This window comes from Numida meleagris, chromosome 17 (genome assembly GCF_002078875.1).
Source record: "Numida meleagris isolate 19003 breed g44 Domestic line chromosome 17, NumMel1.0, whole genome shotgun sequence".
Lineage (NCBI taxonomy): Eukaryota > Metazoa > Chordata > Aves > Galliformes > Numididae > Numida > Numida meleagris.
In genome coordinates, this window is record NC_034425.1 from 2835918 (window position 1) to 2861516 (window position 25599).

Consider the following 25599-nt stretch of genomic DNA (forward strand, 5'->3'; position numbering starts at 1 on the left):
CTGTTCTAGGTGACAAAAGAGGATTCAATACATTTCAAAATGACAAATTCTTAGCTGAGGGCGAGTGTGACCATCCAGAGATCCAACAGCGTTTATTCCTTTCAGCGCAGCTGCCTTAGCTCTTAGCCAGGAGCACGAGGCTCGGGGACGTGCCCGTGGTGCAGCCCATGTCTGCTGGCAGCCAGGAGGAAGGTGCACGTCCTGCACAGTAACTCCACAGCTGCCACTGTTCTGAGCTGGATTGCTGGTTTTTGTCTGCTGTTATTTACACTTAACCCAACGCCTCTCCCCTGTTATCTATTGTAGCCGTGTCACAGGCCACGGTCCTGAAAGGAAAACTAGATTAGCCGGTGCAATGAATTTAGAGGTAATTCCAAGTATTTGCCAGCAGGCAGCAGAAGCCAGAGTATTTCTTTCAGAGCCTTTAGACGTTCACATTAAAGCAGAAAACAGGAATCGGTAAAGCCAGAAGAAGCTGGGCATGAGACTGCGTACCCGCAGGCCGGCAGGACTGCAGGCCCAGGCACAAGGGCTGCGGAATGAGGGGCCCTCGGAGCCACGCACCTGTGAATCCACCTCCTCCTTAGCATGCCATTCTGATGCCCCAGTTTTACGACAGTTTTTTCCTTTCTTCTCCAAAGATTGTATTTGTTTGAACACTCCAGTGATTCCAGTCTCATCCACAAGAGATCCCATGGAATTTCACACAACAGGCTGTTCTTTTTCTGGAAGGAATAAGCTAGGCTCTTCCAGCTTCCAACAGCCTGGCGCTGTACAGCTGCGCCGTGGCCCTCCCTGTATTTCTGCCCGGCATTTCCAAGGCTTTCAGGAAAGCACCACCACCAAAACCAGAGCAGCATCCTGCTCAGATCTTCTAGCAACTTGGACAGAAACATTTTCCTGCTTCCGATGAGACAAAAAGAATGTAACTGGTTCATGAAGAGATCAGAAACAAAACCAACACTGATTAGAATCTATTCTGGAAAGTACACATCAAACTTTGTTTTTTTTTTTAATCTCCTTGTATTTATGGCAGGGTGTGCTGAATCAATACATCTGAGCCAAAGTCCAATCCCTGAGCTACTGCCACCCCTGGCTCCACACCTCACACTGCTCTCAAACACCAACACGTGAGTTCTGGCGGAGAAACACAAGGAAAGGAAGGGGAAGAAATATGAAAGTCTGCCATGAATATTAGCTGGGGGAGAAAACAACTCCACAAAGCCGAGAAGAACCTGATGCTTAAAGCAACCGCTGCACTTACCAACCTCAGATGCTCTCTTTATCAGTTTCGTGTCACACTTCAACACAGAATCGTTTCAGGAAGTTAAACAGACCTAGGCAAAGCTGTAATAAATGAAGGCCTCATTCTTTACATGCCATCCAACTGAAGATTCGTAGTAAAAATGTTAACGATGTAGTTAAGACAAGTGGATATAAAGGTTAACGGAAGCACTCGATACAGTGTAAATGCTATTCTATAGCTCACAACTACAAAAATGCACGCTATAGAAATCACGACCTGTATTAGTGACAACCTCTCAAAATTTACCTTTTTGGGAAAATAAAATCAATCTACAACACGCATTCTAGCACAGACTGTTACCTGCAGCTCCACTTATGGAGTTAGGCAATTATAAAACCTATTACTTTCAAATGAAGCTGTGTTACAAGCACCATGGAAGGGAAGGCCAAGCCCTCCCAGCTCTGCGTCCCGCCCAGCAGCCTGCACTGTGAAGCTCCATGAAGCGGAATTGCTTTCCCAGGTCTGAGAGGGATTAGCGTTGCATTTACCTACAGCATCAGAAGGAAGAATAGCGTAACGAGGACTGCCATCATTAAGCCACACATGCTGAGATAATTGGAGGGGGTGGGCGAGGAGGCGGGGCAGCAGCTCGGAGCTGAGACAGCACACTGACCAGGAGCAGCCTTTCATTCCAGCCCATCCACAGCCCTCTGGCTCTTCTGGAAGACTCAGTGTTGCGTTGCTCTATGGGATACCCTACAACGGCCGTCACGACACCCAGCACAAGGACAGAGCTGTCATGCCCAAAGACAAGGATTTCAAAGCTGGTGGGAAGGCTGGGAGCCACGGCACACAAGGACACAACGCGCTGGCACTGCAGATAAACACATCTGTCACTAGAATTAAATGCGTGGCTGGGTCTTCTGTATGTTAGAATTCTGGATGTGTTTTAAAAAGGGAGGGGAAGGGAGGAAAGCAACCGGACACAATGAAAATGAGATCAGATTCCTGAGTCTTTTTACACAGCAAACCCAACGACAGACAATGAAAATCAGGCCAGCTCTAAAGGAAATTAAGCTGGGTAAAGGGTTGGGTTTTTTTCAGTTGTCCTTAAATTCTGGTTAGAGCATTCTATGTTGTGTGCTTATACTCAGCCATTTTCAAAGACTACACACAAGCTTTCAGCAGAAAGAACACTGAACTGGCTGCCAAGGAGGAGCACAAAAGGAAATCACACCACGCACTGAAAGACGTAAAAGTTAACTGGACGGGTTACATCAATCCTAGGGAGGTCAAACCTCCATAAGCAAGAACCATCTCAAGAGATTTTCCATTTGCAAAAGAAAAACCATATTGATTCCGGAAGTCCACGGCTACGACCAATTTCAGAAAGGTCAGGAGCATCAGCTCAGAGGCAGCAGTGTGACAGCCGTGCCGCTCAGCATGCGACACCGCCTGGGAAGCACCACTGGATCAATGGGGGGAAGCACAGGATTGCATACACAACAGGGAACAACGCTCCTGAACAACCCCACCGCTCCGCTTAGTGCCACGTAAAACAGAGAAGCCCGCTCTGGACAAGATCAGAGACGATCCCACACGAGCACGGTCAGCACCACCAGCAGCACGTCGCTTCCACGCACACGGAAGCGCCCAGCTTTATCAAGGTGCCAAACCCCGCAGGCAGCGCTGTGTGCGGAGCAGCAGCCACGGGACGGGCCCAGGCCGCATCCTCACAGCCCTGCACGCAGCGCCAGCAGCGCCCGGGCTCCCTGCAGCACGCACTGCTTCCTGCGGCACTGCCAGCAGCGCTGCCCTTCAGCACCACCGTGCACATCCGCCTTCCGGACACGTTGGTTGAGTAATTTCAACTTAGTTAATTTGCTGAATAAAATTTAATTTTATTTAAAAAAATCTTATACACTATTATTCACCTAGCCCTAGTTTGTGAACAGATTCTCACTTCTGAAAATAAACCACATTCTAGTCAATTCATTCAACACCAAATTAAATTACTAGTACTGGATTTTTTTTTTTCTTAAAAAAAGTATGTTAAAACTTTACTTTTTTATTTTTTAAAACCTCTAAAGAAAATCTTGCAATTTTACAGATTTTTTTTTTCCACGTTATGCTTTTTTCTAAATGCCTGTTATAAATTCAGCTTGTGTAGAGTTCTGTTGTTGTTTTTTATAATAGATTTTTAATATGTATTATCTGCAGAGACATCGTAACAGTTCCATTTTGTGGATGAACACAAAACTCGTACAGATTTCTCGTATTTGGTCTTTGGGTAAATAGTTCCAAAAGCTGCCTAAATCAACCACTCCAAACTGTTCAGTCCGTCGAGAAAACAGAGTTCTTTTCCTTTCGTAGCGGAAAAGGAAATATAAATAATGCATCATTATGACAGAAAGTGACAGAAACCAGGTTCGAATCAAGCCAGCTCTCCAGCTTTCACTCACCGTGCTGCGCGAAGAAGTAAGACGCTACGTGAACCGAAGACTGAACAGCAGCCTTACGCTCCCGTCCCATTTGTAACTGTAAAGTGGAATCTATTACCACAATTAAAGTGAGAAATTACCGATACATTTTGAAATGTTCAACTGCAGAACACACACTTAAGTCTTTTTTATTATAATAATACGGTAGCCACTGTTAGAAAACCACAACAGCTACTCTGGATGGAGACCCCCAGGTCAGTGTATGACATCGAAAGTGTTACGGAGAAACTGGTCAGATTACTTGCTACGGATGGGTGCTCAAGCTTAAAAATATCGAATATACCTCTGACAAGATAATTTTAACTCTCTTTTTAAAAGGACTCGTGATAAAGAATTTTATCTTTTTCTAAATGAAGAACAGTCTGTTATCTTAAACATACACAATATTAAGCGAGACTCTCGTTTTACTTTAGACTGGAAAAATATGCCAGGGACAGTCAAAGTCAACACAAAGTAACAAACAGCAAAAGGTAGCAGAGAGAGAAACAGATAAGTGCAGCTCTGGTCAAATTCATAGCAGTTCTTTACGTCAGTTAACGGCTCATTTACATCGTAATTTCTAATCAGTTACATGCAAGCCCAAAGAAGCGTTTGATCACTACACATGGTAATAAAATTTGATTAAATTTATCAGGCAACTGCTAAAATATGAAAATTTGCAGATGTAATAAAGTAGCTTTATCTGAACTTTAAGAGGACAGACAAAAGTAAATCATTCCATCGGTTAAAAAAACCCTACATTCAGTTTTTTACCAAACGAAATTTCACATGAAAAGTATTGTGTGATTCCAAAGTTTCCGGAGTAGAAATGGAGTGATTTGAAATGTCAAAGACCCCATCGTTTTGCAAAGAAATGAAAATACACCTCAAAAATTTCTAATTCCACATGTGAACAACAAAATACTGCATATCTACCAACAACTGCATTGGGTAGGTCATTATGAAAGGCTAGCTGCCAAGATGTAGGAAATGGCTCCTTGCCTCTGTTCCCTTTGAGGAATATACAATCGTTTGAAACCAGTTCACACTAAGCGCTTATCATGCTGCCGTTACACTGAGATACTCAGTCCTTAAAATAATCTGATAAAGATTTTTTTAAAGCTGCAGCCCTCCCCAGCACTGTACTTCTCAGCGTACACAGTTCATAGGGGGCAGGGAGGAGCGGGGTCACAGCCTCTGGAACAACATGTTTTGCAGTTTGACTTTAAGTTACCAAGTTTTAAGGCCACCTGTGTTGGTTTATTTTTCAGTGCTGAACGTTGAAGTCTGATCACAGGGCCCCTTTCCCCACTGCGTGAGAACATGTTCCAAGATTTTAGGTGTTATATTTAAGCGTCTCCTTTTGGCACCACGGAGTTTGTTGTTGTTGTTTTTTGTTGTTGTTGTTGTTTAAAAAAAAAAAAAAGAAAGAAAGAAAGAAAGCAAACTCTAAGTTTCTAGTTCTGGCTGCCTTTATCGCTCACTGCCACCGGCGGGGTGTCCACGTTAACAGCTATGACTATGCTCTCCCCGTCCTCTGTTTTGATACGTTTCAGTTCCTGCTGTTCCGACTGGTCTCCGTTCTGGCGCTTTGTTGGAAGCGATGCCGATGCGGACGCATGGGTTGCTAACATATGCAAAGGACTTGCAGCAGCTGCAAAAAGAGGAGAAAGCGTCAGCCCCTAACCCTTGCTGAAACACACGATGCTGAAAGCAAGCACGCACTTCCATCAAAATGTTGCACTACAGCAAGGTATTAACTCAGGCAAGTTCAGCTCCAACCGTTTCACCTTTGTACAAACCTGAAACGTTGCTCTAAATCATACAGATATGGACAAAGGTGGGAGAAAGGGAAAGTGCCTCAATTTTGTCAATGGGGAACTGAAGACAGAGAGAGATGAAACGATTTAACACCAGTCTACGAGATATTTGTGACAGAACTGGGAAAGGAGCTCAGCACCCCCCGAAGGAGGATGTGGCCATGCCTATGGATCCTGTCTAGGCACAGTGCAGTGCTTGGCCAGGAAGGAGAACAACACCAGGCGTTTTACTTGTTCATTTCACGAAAGCTCATGTAAACACCATCAACTGAGCTGCTTTTTACACAATAACTCCCTTTCCTTGGCATCTCAGCTTTGCTGAGAATACTACAGAATTCCTTTAGCGGAGCCTGAACATCAAGCGCTCAAGGAATTCAGATTTGCTGAAGTTCTTGGTTCTTAGCAAACTCTTCCAGTGAGCACCTGGAATCAGCACTGCAGGTAACCCAGCTGTTTTGTATCCAGTATGTGCCTGTAGAACAAACTCTTCAGAAAATACTTCATGTGGCTCTTGGCACTACTCTGATTCAAAAAGGAAGCGTGTATCTAGTTTGACAGTAACTACCTCTGCTTTACTCATGCTGAAATAAGTAGAAGCAGGAAGAACACTGACCCATACGTCCTACACTTCAGCAGGAAAACTGATGCCAGAGATGGAAGAGAAGTAAAAAGGATACAAAACAAATAATTCACTCCATTGGTAAGATTTTCAGACTTACATGTAACGAATAGTTTTGGGCCATCTTATATCAATTTCCATGAGCATAATTTACGACAAAAAGATACTGCAGCACCAGATAATGTATCAAAGTGAAACTGTTGAAACAAACTACATTCATCTGCAAACCAAACCAAAATTGAATGTATCTGTAAATTATGACAAAGCCTGAATAATGAAAATTGTGAAGAACCACTACCCACACTAACTGCTGAGTCTGAGAGGGGAAACACAGCACGCAGACAGAAGGAAAGTCTCAAAATCTTACAGAAATCTTGTCAGTTTTGGTGCCCTGGTTTTGTACAGGTACAATAAAAACAGAAGAAAAAATGACAGCCCACAAAGCCAGGGGATTTAACCACAGAATATACCAAGGTGGAAGGGACCCATAAAGATCACTGAGTCCAACTCCTAATGACAAGAGAGGACGGGCTGTCACCACTAGTACATCCCTACAGTGACTACAAAATGAATAAATAACTCTTCAGGTAATCCTCAATGAAAGGAAAACACAAGCTCTTCCCAAGACAGAGAACAATCTCACACACAAGGCTGTAATCAAATTCTTTTGTACAACTTACGTTTTCAGTACAACTACAAAATACAAGAAAAGGTAGGAGAAAAAAATCAGCACTGGCCACTCTTGAGGTTTTATCATGTAGAGAGCACCAGAATGCCCCGACACAATACTCACCAGCGTTGCCCTGCCCCTGTATTGCAGTGGTGATAGGTACTATGTGCGTTCCGTTTTGCGTTACAGTTTTTATTGGTAGCTGGTGTTGACCTAGAGGTGCCTGTTGCACTATAGTGACTGTCTGTAAAGGTGTAGTCTGAGATGTCTGAATGATACGACTAGCAGCTCCGATTGTAGCATGACTAATAGCAGGTATAGGCTCCACTTTCACTGAAAGACAGATGAGAAAGCATTGGTGAAAAACATGAAAGCATGAAAAAAATCCTTTATATTTACTACAGCAGCCCTCAATGAAGATGCATGCTGTTATATTATGAGCTCCGAGCTACGTGAGAAATTACGATGCAAATCTTTGGATTTAGCACGTAAATAGTTCTTGAATAATAACCTACTAGAGCGGCTACCAGAGCAACCGACCCGCAGGCTCTCACCTTTCACTTCCTTGTGGTCTCCATTCTCTTGAGGTTCTACCTTGGGCTGGGTTACCATTGCAGCTTGCGTGACTACTGCCTGTCCAGCTACAGTGTAAGTGTTTGCTGGTGCTAATCCAGTCACGTTTGTGACAGACACAGCTGGTATCTGGTGAACAACATGAACTGTCTGAACTACAGGCTGCTGGGATGTCGATGTTGTCACAGGAGTTGCAACAGTGTAGGTGACGGGTTTAATAGTTTGTGGTAGCTGCCGTTGTACAGTAATTAAAACTGGTTGGCTAGATAGAGGTGATCCTATAGCAAGGAAGAGATAAAAATCAGGCTGCTTAGTTAATTCATTTAAACCAGTCATTCTTTTACACTTAATGCTAAAGCCTCGGAGGATTAACGACCTCCTTCACTCATACCTGACAGAAACGGACAGGAACGACTATGACACAGCACCACCCCAAGCCACATATTCCAGGTAAGTGTCTCGTTAGCTCAGTAATTGCTGCTCACCATTGGGGCTACCACAGCTATGGTCGATATTCATTCAGTGCAACTCCTTTCCACAGATGGGAACTAACATGCGCTTCAGTGTTGTGGAAGGCTGCTACAGAGGCACAGCTCCCAGCTTCCCAGGCTGGTCTCTGCTGAGGACCACGTGCCTTTGGCACGGAACAGTTACTGCTACTTTTGTGGGAACATCGCTGAGAAGATGGATGGCAAAGCGCATCAACTAAGGTAATCAAACACACAACCTTTACTCCATCTCACCTTCCCCTCCCACACCCCCCGTTTTTTTTTTTTTTAAAGGAAAATTCCTATCATGCAAATTTGTGCCTTGTCTCTTTAGCCTTGTAATTCTTTTCATGTCCAGCACTGAATGGATGAAATGACCACAAATGCATGCAGGACACCTGCTTCTTTCTGTAACCCACAGTCAGGCTGGGGTTTGGTTTTTGGTTTTTTTTTTCGTTGTAGTTTTTCCTCTAAGCCAGAAAGAGCACGTTTCCAAACGAAGCGACAACTATTACAAGGCCGCACAGTCCAGTACAGCACAGAAGCTCACATCTCTGCTTATTAACACAGCGATCGGGGGCTCTGGAACCCACAGAAAACATCTCCTGTGGGTCTGCAACAGTATTTACCTGGAATATGTGTGTGTTATCCAATGCTTGCTCTAAATGTCAAGACGTTAAGTATTTACTGCTTTGTTGTTTCTTTTTGCTTGCATGCACAGTCTTGGTAACACTGACGTGCCAGCCCTCTCCCACCTCCAATTCCCGAATGCTTATTTCAGGATCCTCACCTGGGGCACTCTGTGCAAATCGTGCTTCTTGTATTACCGCTAGTTTTGGCTGGATAGCACTAGGCTCAGGTTCCATTGGGACTGGAGATCCTTCCCTGGACAGACTCTCGGGGGTCTGGACTCCACTGGAGTGCGCAGACAACACTCCAGAGTGATTAGGAGAGGCTGGGGCACTTCTGTATTCAAAAACAAAAGCAGCAGCTGATGTGTTTTAACTTCTGAACTGGGAAAGACAGCGACCTTCCTCTACAGAGACTGTAACACACACTGCCCACAGGAGGGCACTTGTGCCTTCTGGCAAGTACAGTTACAACCCAGAGCAGTTTTGAAAAAGCTTCTGTTAAACAAGAACAGAATTTAAAAGCAAACTTCAGGTGCAGTTAATGGAACGGAAGCAGCTGGATGCCTTCCTAGGGAGACTCCCTAAAACCATCTGTGAAATGCCAACATTTCTTTTGGTGGAGAAGGATGGAAGCGTATCGGTCTACAGGGCCCCTCAGAAAGAAATGTGCACCACCAAAAAGGTCGTAACTTTACAAAGGGGATAATTAAAAGCCATGTATTTCCCCATCACGAATTCTGCTTGAACATTATCAAATTAAAATGCATACTTGTAATTTCTAAGTTCGATATAATGGTGGCTGGTATTTGATTATTTTCTTTGTAAACTCTTTTAAAATTCTGTAGATGGCAGTTAGAAATTAAAATCATAACTCTGTAAAGAAAAAACAACACAGCAAAGGTACAGCAAGGCTTGCTTACGTTAACATCTGACAGTTAGTTATGCATACAGAGTCAGTTCTTTAACACAAGCAATAAAAACAAACCTAGCATATGGGGCAGCCTCCTAGCAAAGTTTATCATACAGTATTCAAATACTGAGCCTGGATTAAATTAAATTACTGAACTTGTGACTGTATCCAAAACTATCAAGTCTGTATCAGCCTGAAGATCAAACAACAGCCATAGTCTTTTCGTTCATCTGTTTTTCCTTACCTAGAAGAGAGTGGTCCCAGAGGGGTTCTAAAGCAAGGTACTCCCCTAGGCCGCCTTTTCCTAAAAGCCTGCTCTATTAATTTGCTTTCAGAGGCAGGGTCTATCCTCCAGAATGAGCCTTTGCCTGGTTCTTCCTGGGAACGTGGTACTTTGATGAAATAACGATTCAGAGAGAGATTGTGACGTATTGAATTCTATGGAACATAAAAAAATATGTAGAATTCATATAACTTTTTCAAGTCAGAATGTGGCCTACTGCAGCAATGTGTACTACAGGACACTCGGGGTTCAGTTCTTTAATTCCATAATTCAACAGGAGTCAGAGCGCTGCCAATGCAGTGCCACCAACCTGAAAGGACTCGTGCATTTTTCAAATCTTTCCCAACAATTAAAAACCAATATGTTAATGTGATACATGGTGATTTTAACAGTTAGAACACTACAAGTATTTGAGCATAATGCAGTGTAAAAAAAAAAAATAAAAAGCAGCCCTCATGTCCTCATATACCACCCTTCCCCAGGCATCAAGGAAAATATCACGCTGTACTATGAGGGCCAGCGAAATAAAGAATGTGCTGATACTGATCTTACACGATTACACTTTGTTGCTGTTCCAAAATACAGAAGGAAAAGGTTAAATTTCCCAAGTTCCAAATAGAGCTAGATTGTTGGGAGTTCACCCACAGTCCAGCCTGTCTCAGCAGAGCAGCCAAGGACTTGGCACGTCCAGCAAAACAACAAATGGCAGCAGGCCCTCACACAGCTCCTCAGTGAGATCCCTGTTACTCCAGCCTGGTTTGCACGTTACCTTACCCTCACGTGGCTGTGTTTGTGTTACAACTCGAACAACTCTGATCAAAGAGATGCAGAAAACTGCTAACACTCCAAAGCGTCTGTATCTATCTCTGCTTGCCTTTCTGCACATCCTTTTTTTGTTTTTTTTTTTTCCCCAATATAAACCCAAAATCTTTCTAAACATTGTCACTGAATCAGAAGAAAGTAGATGTAAGAATAAGTACTGAAAAATTTGTGAGAGAACGGGGGGGAAATGGAGAAAAAGCTTTACATTAACAAAAGCTCCTCCAAATGTCCAAGATCAAATGTAAATCCAGCTTAAATGTCTGCATTCGTGACCCTGGTGGTAAGTTTGGAAAACCTAAAAAAAAATAAATGATAACCATGTATGGTTTCTTAAATACAAACTGATGAAACCAGAAATCTTTTCCCTGCCAAGAATTGAAAAAGAACTGAAATGATGCCAGGAACATGTTTATAAATTGTATTTATTTCTCCATATGCTAGAACAAAAAAGTAGATCCAAAAGCACCTGCTAAAATAAGTTCACAAAGAGGAGTCCTCAACAAAATGAGTTTTATGTAACACGGGATATAAATACCGCAGTGCTGCTAATTAAGGTATAGGATCTGGACATTATATACATGCACGTACTGTCTGGTTTGAATAATATTCAAATACAGCCTCAAATGTTACTTAAGGCATCAATCAGATAAGTCCCCTTAACTATCATCTAATACCTGATACCTAAGAGCTGCTCTACACGAGCTAGCCATGTCAGTGTCCCAGCACTGTTTATGTGACTAGTGACTGAACAGCATCTAATTTTCAGCGGCTCTTTTTAATTTGTTTTTCAGTAGAAATAGGTGCTAATTGTTTATTCTGGAACATATGTCTGCTTTGGTGTGTCCTTCACCTTGCTTTAGTGAAGTGTTTTTGTCCTAGGACAGAATTCTGTGTGTTACAACGTGTGTGTGTGTGTGTGACTAAACGAGGCTTGCTCACATAAGAAGCACTATATACACAGACAGTGATTTCAAAACAGGAGGCAAAAAGCAAGCCAGCATTTTATAAGCAGAACCCTATTGCTAAAACATATCTGTCCGTATTTCTGCAACCAGAATTCTTCATGGATTACTTGAGAAAGGGGAAAAAAAAAAGATCTCACAGGTCCTTCCTTGGACTGGATGATCTTGTAGGTCTTTTCCAACCTAGCTAATTCTGTGATTCTAATTCTTCCTAGTCACAATAAGAGCCAAGTCCTTTACTAGCCAAAGCATTAGCAAAAAGCTTGTAGAAGTGACATTCCCCATTAACCTTGGAATTCTCCTAAGAGTGATTCAACTTTCATACAGGCTCAATGACAAATCAGTATGTAATTGATATTTCAAATCTACTCCTCTACTGAGAAGGCGTGTACTCAGTCTCCTGCAGATAAGTACAGCAAGCAGAGCATTAACGCTTCCTCACTTTTACCCTCCTTCAGTCTCCCAGAATTTTATTTCCCTGAGCAGAACTTCAGAGCATGCCTCTGGTGCAGACCATGACCGTACTAAGAGCGGCGCTGTGAAACTGATACTGCATGATGGACAGTGCAGCCTGAATGCTACATAGGCAAACTTGCCAGTCCTGCTAACTGTTCTCCTCTGTCCTTCACCGACACTAAAAACAGCAGCAAAGGCATTGAACCCTTATGTGTATCTGGAAAGACTGTGCCAGACTGATTCATACTCCGTTAGTCATCCTGGCAAATGCTGAGGCTAGTCTCTTCAAAAATGAAAAGAAAGCAGAAATTAATTCTACAGGGTTTGGTCTAACTCAGAACAGAAACAATCATGTTCACAAAGGGAGTACTGCAGAAGTAGACTGGGGCACAGGGTGCAAGGTAACAACAGATGATACATACTCGCTCCTTCACTCTGTTGTATGGTCAAGATCCCCAATGTCCAAAAAAACCTGAACCTGTAACACCTGGTATCTTAATTTTATCCTAAGATAACAATATTCATGTTTACGCAATGTTCAGTTACAGAACATAACTGCATTCCCAGACAGTTTAGATAAACTGAAATCCACAGTTCTAGCTATACCTTTCCTCCCCAAAAGTCTGCATGTATCGCTGCCAGAGCTCTCAACAATACTATTCCATAAATAGAGCAATGCTTCAAATATAAAATAACAGAAATTGCCTACTTTGTTGGAGATGTCACACTCAGCAAAAGATGAATTTTAACAAACACTGATTTGAGAAGTTCTGTTTACAGAGGGCCGCTAGGCTCACCAACTGACTTATGACCACATGTACAGCCAGCACTACTCACAACTAAAAAACAACTTCTAGAAATCAGGCTTACCTGCCAGCCCTTGTCTGCTGTCCTGTAGTATGGATAATTTTTAGTTATGTGCGTATAGATTCCATTTAGTGTAAGCTGCTTATCAGGTGCCATTGTAATTGCTTGTACTATTAACTGTGCATAGGAGTAAGGTGGCTTGGAGTCGTCCTGTAGAAGAGAAAGAAAATTCTACATCAGTAAAAATGTAAAAACATACACATCCCTCTATGAACTAGAAGTTACAAAGCAATTAATCAAACACCTGAAGCACTCCTGGACAATAAGAACATTCAAACAGAAAAACTAAGACAATTCTGCTCTTCTGTTTTGCAAATTGTAAGCTAACACTTAAAAAAACTGGAGAAACAAACAACACTAAAGAATGCCTACAAACTGATCTATAGCTATCTACATGTGCATACAGACCCTCCCCAAAGTGAGGGGGAACAGAAGCGTCAAAATAAATGTCGTGTCTCATCACAAAGAATTAAAAATTATTTCTAAAGTCTGAAATGTTGGGCTATGCTTTAATGCATATACTCTGGCTAACAAAATTTCAGAAGTATTGCATTCACTTAAAACTTAATGTCTGGGTTTTCTTTCAACCAGTGCTTACCTTTGGGCTGTCTCCACCCGATGCTTCCTTGTCATTTTCTGACTGAGAGTTGTCAGCCATTAAATGTAGGTCAGATGGTATGACACGACTCATTTTGTACCCTGAAGAGCCTGCACCACGGGGGCTAGATGGGCAGGAATTTGCAGCACTGTTGAGCATAAAAAGAAGATCCTACTATTTTGTTATACAGTATATCACCACATTATATTTAATCAAAAAGCTCTTATTGCAGAAAAGCCACTATCAGCGCTTCTAGACCACGGTTAAGGGTCTGTCAGTATTTCCATTATAAAACCTATTTTCCAAGCCGTTCTAACTCATCCATGAGCATTAAAATCACTGCAGGAAGAAACCTGTCAGATGAAGCTCAAGCTTTCCTCCTCAAAGGAAAAAGGATTAACTGATTTATTAGGTTGTACTGTATTTGTGTGAGATTTGCCAACACAGAAGTCCATTTTAACTACATAAGCAACCACACATTTTAAGACGCTCATTTGAAACAAGGAACACATCTCGCCTGAAATCTCTACCATATGCTTGTATTTTGTCTACTCAGAAAAGATCTTCTCCTATGCAGTATTTTTGCACATGAGGAAATATAAAAAGCAGTGAGGCAAAAAAAGTTTTGATTCTCACTGAAATCTAAAACATCATTTTGAACATTCGCAAGCGTGTTCATACACACATACAGGTATAAGAATGAGAAACTCTATGAAGAGGAAGCATCAGCGCTGACTTATCTGATTTCGCTCAGTATTGTGTCAGCACAGCACACCCAGTGCCAGAAAGCAAAGGTACCATTGAAAGGGAAGAAGTGACACCCTTGACACCTCATGTTTTGCTATCTATCACAGAAAAGCAAAGCTAATCTTGGAGCAGCTCCACTGACCACGTTTCCTAAGGCCTGCCCTCCTGCCCCGCAGAGCCCACAGGAACTACAGCCACACAAAATCAGTTTCCTCCTACAATTTCCATTTTGCCAGCAGGAAAGACCAAGTCACCGAGGGATGTCTGTCGCCTTCTCCAAAAAAAAAACCAAACTCTGGCAGTTCTCCATAAGGCCGTGTACTTCTCAGCAATTTATACTCTAACTAATTTCAGCAGAGCCCCCAGCAATTCCAAAATTTAACTAGAAATTAGAACAGTAAAGACTGGTGCAGCCTTATCTGCAAAGACAATCTCAGAAATCCAGCACCAACCATTTGTTACCTGCCAGCGATACGCCACACAACGAAGAGAGGATTTTTGAAGCGTTGCATGGAAAAATCCTTGATTGGAACCAAAATATCTAACTATTTTTATTTATTTTTAATATAGGTCATTGCTGCTCTGTGTTTTTACAGACCAACTGACAACATCCTTCTACTGAGCTCACTTTAGCATGTATTGACAAAGCAACACATATGGTATATACAAAGCAAGCTTACAAGCCTTGTACAAAACAGGATGATTGGAAGAGAAACTGTCAAGCTCTGCTCTCAAAATAGACTCCAAACTGTCATCTTTTTTTTTTTTGTAATAAAGTGTGCTCAACAGGTGCACGAAAGCCCTGAAGAGAATTACAAAATTCGTAGTGAGGCAAAGACTGTGGTGATAAACATGATATTATCTGAAATATTTATGAGTTGCTCTATCATTTCATAAGCAAAAAATGTTTTCCCTGAATTTTAATAAGAAAGCAAACCTGTTATACAGACAAGTCTAAATCTCTCTCTACTTCCACCACCTGTATAGACCTCATTAAACACTACAACACTGAGATCAAGGTCTTGGCAAGCATGAAAGAAGTCGATTATCCTTACATTCAAATTTCATTAACAGTAAGTACGTTTTTAAAAGTCAATCACTAGCAGCCCATCACTCAAGTGAAGCTACAGGAAGCACGGAGCACGTACACAGTTTTCAAAAGCAACTTGCAGTGTCTTTAAATGAAGTTTTTGCTCCTGAACTTTCTATGCTTTTATCAAATTCAATCTAAGCTAATGTTATCAACTTGTGAGGACAGCTGGCTTTAGCTTCATTATTTTGGTCCCAAGAAAAGAGTCAGACAATGACCACAATTATCAAATTAAGCAGCACAGCAAGTAGAAAACCCAAGAAAACCTCCCTTGCAGAAGACTTCCCTACGCTAAACTCCACATGTTACATCTCAGTTTAAGTGCTTTGTTTACTTTCAGTAATGACTGATGAATAAAAAAAATCACCTTTAGGAATAAGAAATCAGTCTATTTTCCACACTGACGGTAAGAAAAATACATAAAAACACCACCTAGGTCTCTTGGAATGCAATTAAAACATATTGTTTGTTGTAACATATCCTTTTTTGTAAGAATGTTATGCTCCTGAGCAAACTGCTACACATCTAAGAAATTATATTTAAGTACTCAAGGCTGCTGATGCAACTACTCTCACAGGTAGCAGAACTGTAGCAGAACTTAAATCTCACCACAAAAGCAAAATACTGAAAACAAATGAGAAAACTGTCTGAATTCTGTGACCACGTCTCTTGCCCTTATTCCATCTGCAGGGTTTAAATACCTGATAGTTCCTGTGGGAGAAGGGAGAGGGCTGATCAGGTGAGCCATGTTGTCTGGAATGTTTATCGTTAAGGGAGAGATCTGGGGTTGCACAGGCTTCACTGGGGACTCCGGGGCCTCCTGTTTTTCTCTCTTCTCATTGGACAGAGCAGTGAATGTTATCTTTATGTTTGTGCTGGGAAACCTGAAAGTACAGCTGAAAAATGGAAAACAAATATGTAAGCCACTTGTTTACACAGTGTAAGATTTTTTTTTTTTTTGCATAATTTGCACATATCATCCTATCTAGAAATAAAAGGGCACGCTATCTTGCACAATTACTTGTAACCAGCTTCATTTTACTTATTACACAAAGATCAATGTGACCCCAAGTAAGCAAGTTCAGAATTTGGGAAGATATAAGCAAAGGCAATTATTTGCAACGAGAGCACATTATGTGTAGGCTCCACATTTCCTGAGGTTCATCCCACTCTTGCAACTACCCCTATAAAGTATTATTTTGAAGAAATGCTGTTATGTCCTGATTGTCAAACAACAGCTCCTGCAAACGAGCAAGCATGTCCACGATAGGCAGAACTCACCAGGAGCATAAAGGCACACAACCTGAGGCCTAACCAGCTTCATGGACTGCTCCAGCTAAAAGACCTGATCCATTTTCTCTTAAAACACGTATTAAACCCAACACCTACCAACCCTAAGGCCACCATTTACAGGGCACGTGGCTGCTGCAGTATCACATTCAGGCATTTCTGGTAAAGCTGAATTTAAGAGCCAAGTTTGATTAACGTCCAGCTTACATAAATGACCAAATACTGTACCCCCAAATTTAAAGACTGATTATAATCTGGCAGTAAATGAACGATGTGGTGGTGTTTTTTTTTTTTTTTTTTTAACAGTTGGAAAATGAAGTACAATTATTGCACAGCCAGATTTTCCTTCTTTTCCCCTCACCTTCCCATACAGGTATTTAAAAGTTAACCCAATTACACAGAACAGGCTATTTATAACATCTCATAACTAAGCAGACCAAGTAAACAAGAAACTTCATTTTCTCTCAACAAAAGGATCTACAAAGACACAGTTCAAGGAACTTTGCTATCTCCCCTCTTTTAATTAAGCTGTCAGACTGCACTCTGCACTAAGCCCCAACTCTATTTACACACCGCTTCCAAACGAAGAAGAGAGCTTTCAAATGCTACAAATTACCTAGAAACCAACCTTCAAAATCAGTTTTTTAAATGATGCTATGTAGATCTGGCTTTAAAAGTACAGAAACTAACATACTGGAACACAGCTGAGAAATGTAGCTATGAACACAAGCAGTATGCTGTCAATAAATGCAACCATTACTCTGAAAAAATTATATTAAACATGAAAATCATGTGAGAATTGGAAGGAAGGTTGAGCTATACAGTAGCCTTGAAAGCATTAATTCTCATATACTTTGGGTTCTATTTCTTAAAGGGTATTTATAAAGCAAAGCATTTGCCTTTTACTCCATTTCCTGTGACGCACACATACGCTGCAGTGATTCTTTTTCCCCCTACAGTTCGCATTCAAGCATCAGGAAAAAAAAGAAAGCAGCAACGATGACCTCCCTCTTCTCTCTGCCTTACTTCTCAGTATGGACTCTGCTCGGATTTAACAGACGACCTATTTCTGAAACACGCTCAATGTGCTAAATTAGGAACAGAATCCATGCCAAAAAAAATGCAGATGCACTTCAGCAAGAAAGTTGAGTGGAGCAAATTCTGCTTTTTTAGTGTCTCCAGCTCACTACCGTGCTTGTCCTAGCAGAAAGCATTTTCTGCTGGCGTTGTTTTAGCAACAATTGGAAGAGGTCTCAGCTGCTGTGCTAATAAAAATGAGATGCTGAGAAATGTTGGTGTCAAATGTCAATCAGATTTGGAAAAACAAAGTAAAACCCAGGAGCTCTGAGTAATCACAGGTTAGTCAGCAGCGCCGTGCAAACCTGGAACTTACGGTCAGGAACTGCAGTAAAAGCCATGACTGCTGTAGTGCACAACATCTCACACGCTGATCTCCATGGGACGGTGTGTTTAAGGAAGACACAGTGTACTCACAAATCACTATGCTGCTTCAAACGTGAGCACCTGAACCGTGTATTATCAAAAAACTGCATCCGTCAATATGAACCAATTTTCAAGCCAAGTTTTTTAATATAAAAATATTTTAATAGCTGGAATTTGGCCCAAAAAGTGGACGTTAACTAACAGATCTTCTGAGCAACTGGCAGCAATGCAAACATATTGCATTTACTTTCCAAATCCAAATACAGTGTGTTTTCTAAGGTGAGGAGAATCAAGTAGGTTTGGGCATTTTTTTTTTAATTATACAACAAACCAAAGGAAGCACACAGAAACCTGCTCCACCACACAGTGCCTAAAGCAAGCTGAACTTGTTTTACTCATTCTTTAAAAAGCAAGCAGTACTTCTATGATGTGCTAGGATGGTTGCTATAGAACAAACTAATCGATACATCCCGCTTCTAAACAAAGGAATGAATCAATGCAGTTGTATTGCAAACTGTCACTCTACCCCTCAGCTACTCACTAACTCCCATTCTTCCCTCATAAGATGATACCATTCAGAGTAGGAAACCAAAGGGAGCCACGACTGGTCCAACAGATCCTTCAAAAGATGAAGTTTACGAGAGATGTGTGTTTGAAGAGCTGTCTGACGAACAGCCTGCGTGGCAGGAATCAAAGGGATGAAAACAAAAGCACCGCTGGTTTATCTAACTGCAGTGCCACTGACATTTAACTGATGTCCCACTGTTATACTTCAGATAATTCACACAACTATTCATGGCAGCATGTTTAAATAATTTTGTATGTTTATTACAAGAGTACTCACACTGTATTTCCTACACAGCATCAGAAAGGAGGCCAGCCAGCCTACGATCTGCAAACTGCTGTGCAGGCATCACACCTGCAATGCCACCAGTGCTCCTAATTATTCTGTCCCAAAAGTTCAGTCCAGCTTAACTACTGGAAAAGCTGAGATGGGAGAAAACAGAAAAGCAGCCTCAAAACATTTCTAACTATTTCCGAGAAAACCATTGGTATCGCTACAGCTCCCAGCAAAACTGAGACCTGCTGATGCAGGCACTCCTTCTACTGAATGAGTTTAGCAACTCTGTAAATTGCCAGGTGTCTTCTGAGAAAATGTGTAAGTTTTAGTTTTGTCACATCTCTATTTTTAGTATTTTCTCGGACTCCTTTAGAAATTCTGTCTGTACTGCGGGAAAAAGCTAATTATACACCTGTAGTTCTAACTATATTCTAATAGCATCTGATTGAAAATAAGGAGATGTCCTATCTCATCTGTGGAGCCAAAACGTAGAAGCAGGAATTCAATTTCCTCCCTGTATGCAGGTCCTGCAATGAAACTCAGTGCCTTTGAATTATTCCATTTTAATTGCCTTTTAAAAGCCAGACGGAAGCTGCTCTCTTACAGTTCTGTTATCAGCACCTCCAGATCCTACATTCTAATAGACTTTGGGAGTTCAACACCAATAACTCCCTAAGCCATGGTAGTTACACCATGGTAATTCAATTTTTTTACATTGAAAATGCCACTGAACAGCAGTAACTTCAAGGATCTCCCTGTTCTTGAAACATACCCCAAAAGATGAGAGGTTTCCCAACTCCTGTTAGTTTACTAAGAGCCAAGGAAAGCTTCAATTTTTTACACATAAAAAGTAAGACCCACAAAAGGGAACCTGGTCAGCATCTCAGAGCTTGTGTTTTTGCTCACTTCTTATTTCAAATGCTTTAAGTATCAAGCACAGGCAACAGGGTAGCTCACCTCCAGGAGAAACTGAGGTAATTACCACCACCTGTACCACTAAACAGCTCCCTTCCAACCTAGGTTTTCTCTGACCATACAGCATACTAAGATGGTGTTATTCACACCTCCTTTTCCTACCCTATTTTGTTCAGTAAACTAAGAAAACACAGGAGTCACCACATTTCCAGATAAGGTCTCCTTTCCATGGAAGGCAGATTTATAACTAATCCCTTCCCTAATTATTCTTGCCTACTTCTTATTTAAGACTCATCTCCTAGCTGATCCTTCCCAACTGCATCGCTCCAGGAAAACCAATCTTCACGACCAATTGCTTTATTTACACTCCTGGTAGAAGACACACATGCTTTGAAGCTTAAGTCACCAGTGAGATACTACAACGCACAGCACCACGTGCACAACTGATTCCATTGTACTTCAGAAAGCAAAACCTGTTTTTCACACCATTCCCATCAAACAGCAGAGAAATCAAGTTTGGAAGGGACCTCTGAAGGCCTCCAGTCCAACGCCTTCACAGCAGGGCTAACTTCCAAGCGACGTCAGTTTTCTCTGGGCCTCCTCTCATCACACTGTGAAGCCGTCCATGGCTGTAGTTGGGCAATTCATTCCTGTAATTAGCCACCGTAACAGGGAAAGGTTTCACAGAATCACAGAATGGCTTGGGTTGGAAGGGACATCAAGGACCATCAAGTTCCAACCCTCCTGCCACAGGGAGGGCTTCTCCCCATTTCTCCGGGTGTAATTCTTCAGCTTCAACTTGTTCATCAGACTGTGATCCCCTCAGTACTGCCTTGCCCATCTTTCCTATAACCACGTTAGGCAGGGGAGCTCTGCACTGAGATCTACACGTGGGCTCCTCCAGCCTTTCACGTGCTAATTCCCTGAGCACCTCAGCAGTCCTGCACTCCCCTCTTCAGTTTGTCTTTTTTGTTGTTAGTGGCTTTTGTATTGGGGGCCCAAAACTGGACACAGTTACTGCCCAGCACAAGGCCAGCCTTCATCACACCAAGGGTGCAGCTCTGAAATGCACACAACGTCCTCCCCACCAGGACCCTCGCAGTCGGTCATCCCCAGGCTTCACACACCCCAGATGCAGAATTTTACATTTGTCTTTCCTGAACTTCCCAAGGTCCCCATCAGCCTCCAGTGCACCCATGTCCCTGTGAGTGCCTGCTCTGTCCTCCAGCTATTAACCACTCCCCTCAGTCTGGTGTTATCTGCAAACTGCTACGGGTGCTGTCCCGTATCCCAGGTCACCGATGAATAACAGCACTGACCCCAATTCTACCAGGTTGGAGAGCTACACGAGGTACCACCACCTCTGTGCTGCTCTAAGTGTCATCTGCAAGTCAAATCCAAGACACCAGCATATCAAAACTGGGGGGAATTCAAACATCCATGGGAACACAGCATTCAGAAATTAAAGTTTCTTCAGCCTCACGCTAATGGGTAAATTTCAGCACGCGAGAACACAGCCTGCAATTTCTTTTCTCCATTTGCTGCTCCATTTATTATTGAGATCACAACAGATTAATAGGTAATTAATTATGAATTAAACTAGAACTAACAATTACTTTTAACAGATTTTTTAAATAAGCAAGGCTTAAAAGATGAGCCTTTACAAATGCAGCTATACACACCATGGGGGGAAAAAGCCACAAAAAGTGCAACCACAAATTCAGCCTGGAAAGTCTGTGTCGTGCCTTGGTACCTTGGGAAAAGGTGCGTGTCCCTCTTGAGAGAGAGCTGAACTCGGTTCCTCCTTCAGATCAAACTGACACATACAAGAGGAGGGTAAGAAGAAATGCAACTTCATCTCTTGGGGAAACCTGGAAGCAGTGACTTCTGCTAGCCTGGGAGAAAGCAATTCCATTACCAAGGAGGAAGTGGCTGCTTTACTCAGCCCACACTTCTCCAGAAGAAACAGTTACTTTTTCTAGCTTTCTTGTCTTCCACTTATTACTCCAAAAGGTTCCCAACTGTTCAACCTCAAGCACACTAGATTATTCACTTCCAGAATTTCTGTTTAAGACTTTGGTCTGTTTAATTGAACTGTAAGTCATTACTGCAGTACCTCCAGAACAGAATCACCATCTCCAGGCCTACACAGAATCAGTGAAAACAAAACTTACTAAAAAGATAAACCAAAGTGCTTTAAAGCAGAGTCCAAATGGTGGGTGCTGAAACAGCAGGTCACCTCTGCTGGTGCAGATTTTTATGAGCACAGCGTGCAGGCTCCTGTTCGTCGCTGGCAAAGATGCATAGCTAACAGTGGTAGCTGTACTGAGAAATAGCGGTTTGTAGCTGAGAATTTGCTCTATCAGCAGTGTTAATGTGTTCTTTGTATCTGCTGTTGTTTCCATGGAAATAAATGAGAGGCATTACTTCTGGAGCAACCTATGCAAAATGTAAGTTATTGTTATTGAGACGTGCTATTAGAAAAAGCGCTGCACAACTTCTTGTAGTAAGGATTTCCCTGAGCACTGACACACAAACAACGTGCCTGAGGTTTGTCTCACAAAGTACTTCCTAGAGTTCCTCAAAAAGAGATTCCTGTCATTTTTCTTCCAAACTAAGAAAAATGCTCAGAGCACGGTTAACTGTATAACAGACACACTGAAAAGGGGTGGCCCACTATAACACTCATCAGGTTATCATTATTTTCCTGTTGTCCCGAACAGAGGGAGCTTTTTCACTGGCTCATTTTTTACGTACAGAATCATTAAGGTTGGGAAGAGCAACAAGATCGCCTCGTCCAGCTGCCAGCCCACGCCTGGGACCACTCCAGCTGCTCGTCCATCCCCATGAGCTGCGCCTTTGTGCTCCCATCACAAATGTCAGCTTGACCGTCACGTTTGCAACACTCTTCTAACCGTTCAGAACAGAAAAAAGCAGCATCCATTCTGCCCCACTGACTTTCAGGGGAAAAGTTTGAAAAAAATAAGATCGCGTGTCAAATTTGAAGCAGAGGAACATAAAGCACAAGTCCTTCACTCGCTTTTTTTTTAAAGGGAAGTTTTTAAGGTGTTTCTGTGTGCAGCTGACCACACCCTGCACAGCAATGTGAAAAACTACCCCAGCGAGAACCCAGCATCGCCTCCTACGAGCACACGTGCGCATACACGTTGTCTCTGTGTAGCTGCCTCCTCCTCCATACCTCTGTGATTTAAACTAAGCCCTGATTGGGTTAATTTACCATAAATTTACCTGCAATTAAGTGCGGTCATTACCAGTCAGGACACTTCTAGAGGTTACCCAAAAAAGCAACTGTTGTTTAAAAAGTGGCAACTCTTTCCCCTGGGGAATGAATCACAGCCTCACGCGTGCTTCCCTTAATTCTCTGTGTCCTTTGCAATTGATTTCTGCTGACTAAAGATCAATGGTTGAAAAGCATGCCCTCCACAAACAGAAAACGTGAGGGCTCTGAAGCAATCTCAACCAGCAATGAGACGCTTTATTTTGTGCACTGATTTCCACAAGCATTCAAGCACTTTTTCCAGGCGCGCCATCGTTGCCCACACAATGCCACAAACCACCGTGAAAATCCGTGCTGCAGAAAATGTCACTGACCCTTCTATCCACTCAGATGTCTTCACGTTGGAAAGCAAAGGCCCATGCATCATCAAAAGTGATAAAATAGCGCTGTAGTCTCATGCAAATTCAAGTCCACCAACGTTATAGTTTTATCAAATTGTAAGTAAAAGCTGGAAACACGACCCAGCTGTAAATTACCGACTCTCCGACAGGAGACCTAACTGACACACTTCCCCACTCACGTCCTAGGAACAGCATAAGGAGTTTGAACATCTTTTGGGAAGTCACTGCAGGAATGGCGTTAACCCACTTTAGAAGGGCCTGGAACATGACAGGCTGCAACAAAGCATCATCCCACAGCAACACAGCATCCATGATGACAGGGAACATTCCCAAGCCACTGGCAGCAAACAGATAGCGAGTGATGAGCAGACACTCTTCCTTGAAATGGTTTAACTTCCTAAACAAGAAAGAGGTATTAACTTTGTAAGAAATAATACAATCTTAACCTTACGTTCACAATTTCAGAGTCAAGACAGAGTGAACACTTCCTCAAGTCGGTGGACAAATGCTGCTTCTTAATGCTGACCTCCCCCCTCTCCTCCTGTGCTACAGAACGAGCATTAATACAAGAGTTACTACAAATTTTCTGAGATTCCTGCTTCAGCACTCAGATGTTTCACTTGCTTTTGATGCTAAACACACAAATAATGGAATTGGTCAGTAGCAAAAACACTTAGGTTACCCTATAGTCATTAAGTATGCTATGATTAATTAAAAATACGTATCTCAAAATCACAGATTTCCACTGTGTTCTGCTTTCTTCTTACACGGTAAAACACTTCAACCAGAGAAAAGGGGAAAAAAAAAAAAAAGCCAACAACCCAAACCCTACAGAAATTCAATACAGTAGCCCTGCACAGGCTGCAGGAACGGAGAAAGAAATTGGCCTGCAGGCAAGAATGTAGGCAGCAGTTACTGTAGAAACCAAGCTCTTCGCTGCTTTTCTCTAAGCAAAAGAAAGACACAAAAGAGCTGGAAAACAGCGATCGATGGGAAACAGCTTATAAAGCTGCTTGTCACATCTGCTGCAGGAAAACCAGACACTAATTCATTAAAACTGCTCATGTAATGCCTCTGGAATTTGAGGCTCCCCAGCCCGTGAATACAAAAGAAACTCCGCCTATGGAAACACTGCATTTTCGGGTATTTAGCATTTCTGTACACAAAAGCCCTGTGCACAGTCAGGTTGTGTGGTCTCTATCCCTAAATTTCATTTTAAACTGTAAAAACAAAATAAATTTGTCCAAAAGACTGCGTGCCTCTATCTCTGCCAAATTTCAAATGGCTATTTTGAGTCCCAGTGGAGCATACATAACTCTATAATACAATAGTTTCCTGTTTAAAAAAAAAAAAAAAACAGAAACAAAACACTGGCAACAGGAACGTAAAAAATCAATCCTCATTCCTTCTTCCTTCCAGATAGCTGCATTTAATAATGGTTTCCTATTACCAAATATGCAAGTTCAGACTTTCACCACAACAGTAAATACCACTCAAGAATTCTTCACAAGATTTACAATCAGAGCGGAGCTGAAGCGGACAAACCAAAACCACTCCATCCTCTGCAGCCAGCTCAGTCAGTTGCAGAGGTGCCTGGCATCTCACCCTCAGCTTTGGGGTACTTCTGGGCTTGTAAAAGTTCACAGGGAAACACTGAAGTTATAATAATATTGTTTGTCGCTAAATAAAAACTATCAGCAAACCAGACAGAGCTGCTGGAAGCTCAGCATAGACCTGGCATTTTACCATTCTTTACAATTAAAACAGCAAGGGCAAGTACAGTGAGTAAGTGCTGTCGTGATGTGTTTTGACGTAAGCATAACCATAAAAAAAGCACTCATGACTCAGATATTAGTTACTTTAGCAGCAAAAGACTTCATTTGCTACCTCATCAGAGGCATGCATTTTATTGCAAAACGATGCCAGAACTCCCTAATCATTACCAAAAGAAAAGCTACTCACACAGGCAACACCGCACAGAAAAGACTTCCTGAATCAAGCAAGCAAGGTTTATTTTAGATGGGCTTTTCAAGATAGAGCTCTGCTTCCAAGAGCAGAACAGTCCTTTATTTCACCAAGAAATCCATGACTAACTCGAGCCTTTGAAAAAGTGACAAAAACTGCTTCCTACCAACTGGAGTTTCAAGCACACAGTGCTGTTTAATTTCCTCCTTAAATCTGCCAGCCTGGTCAAAGAACAGAATTTTT

General features: G+C 42.1%; 1 protein-coding gene across 1 annotated transcript in view; it reads right to left on the reverse strand.

Annotated features, from left to right (window-relative positions):
- The window catches only part of FOXK2 (forkhead box K2), a 62111-nt gene continuing 39638 nt past the window's right edge, over nt 3127-25599 (reverse strand). Inside the window, exons 5-12 of the mRNA XM_021414555.1 lie at nt 15965-16159; nt 13427-13574; nt 12832-12978; nt 9683-9876; nt 8687-8862; nt 7390-7686; nt 6959-7168; nt 3127-5380 (exon numbers count right to left, since the gene is read on the reverse strand). Of these exons, the coding sequence (XP_021270230.1) occupies nt 5184-5380; nt 6959-7168; nt 7390-7686; nt 8687-8862; nt 9683-9876; nt 12832-12978; nt 13427-13574; nt 15965-16159 (1564 nt within the window). The 3' untranslated portion in view covers nt 3127-5183. The remainder of the gene's footprint in view (nt 5381-6958; nt 7169-7389; nt 7687-8686; nt 8863-9682; nt 9877-12831; nt 12979-13426; nt 13575-15964; nt 16160-25599) is intronic.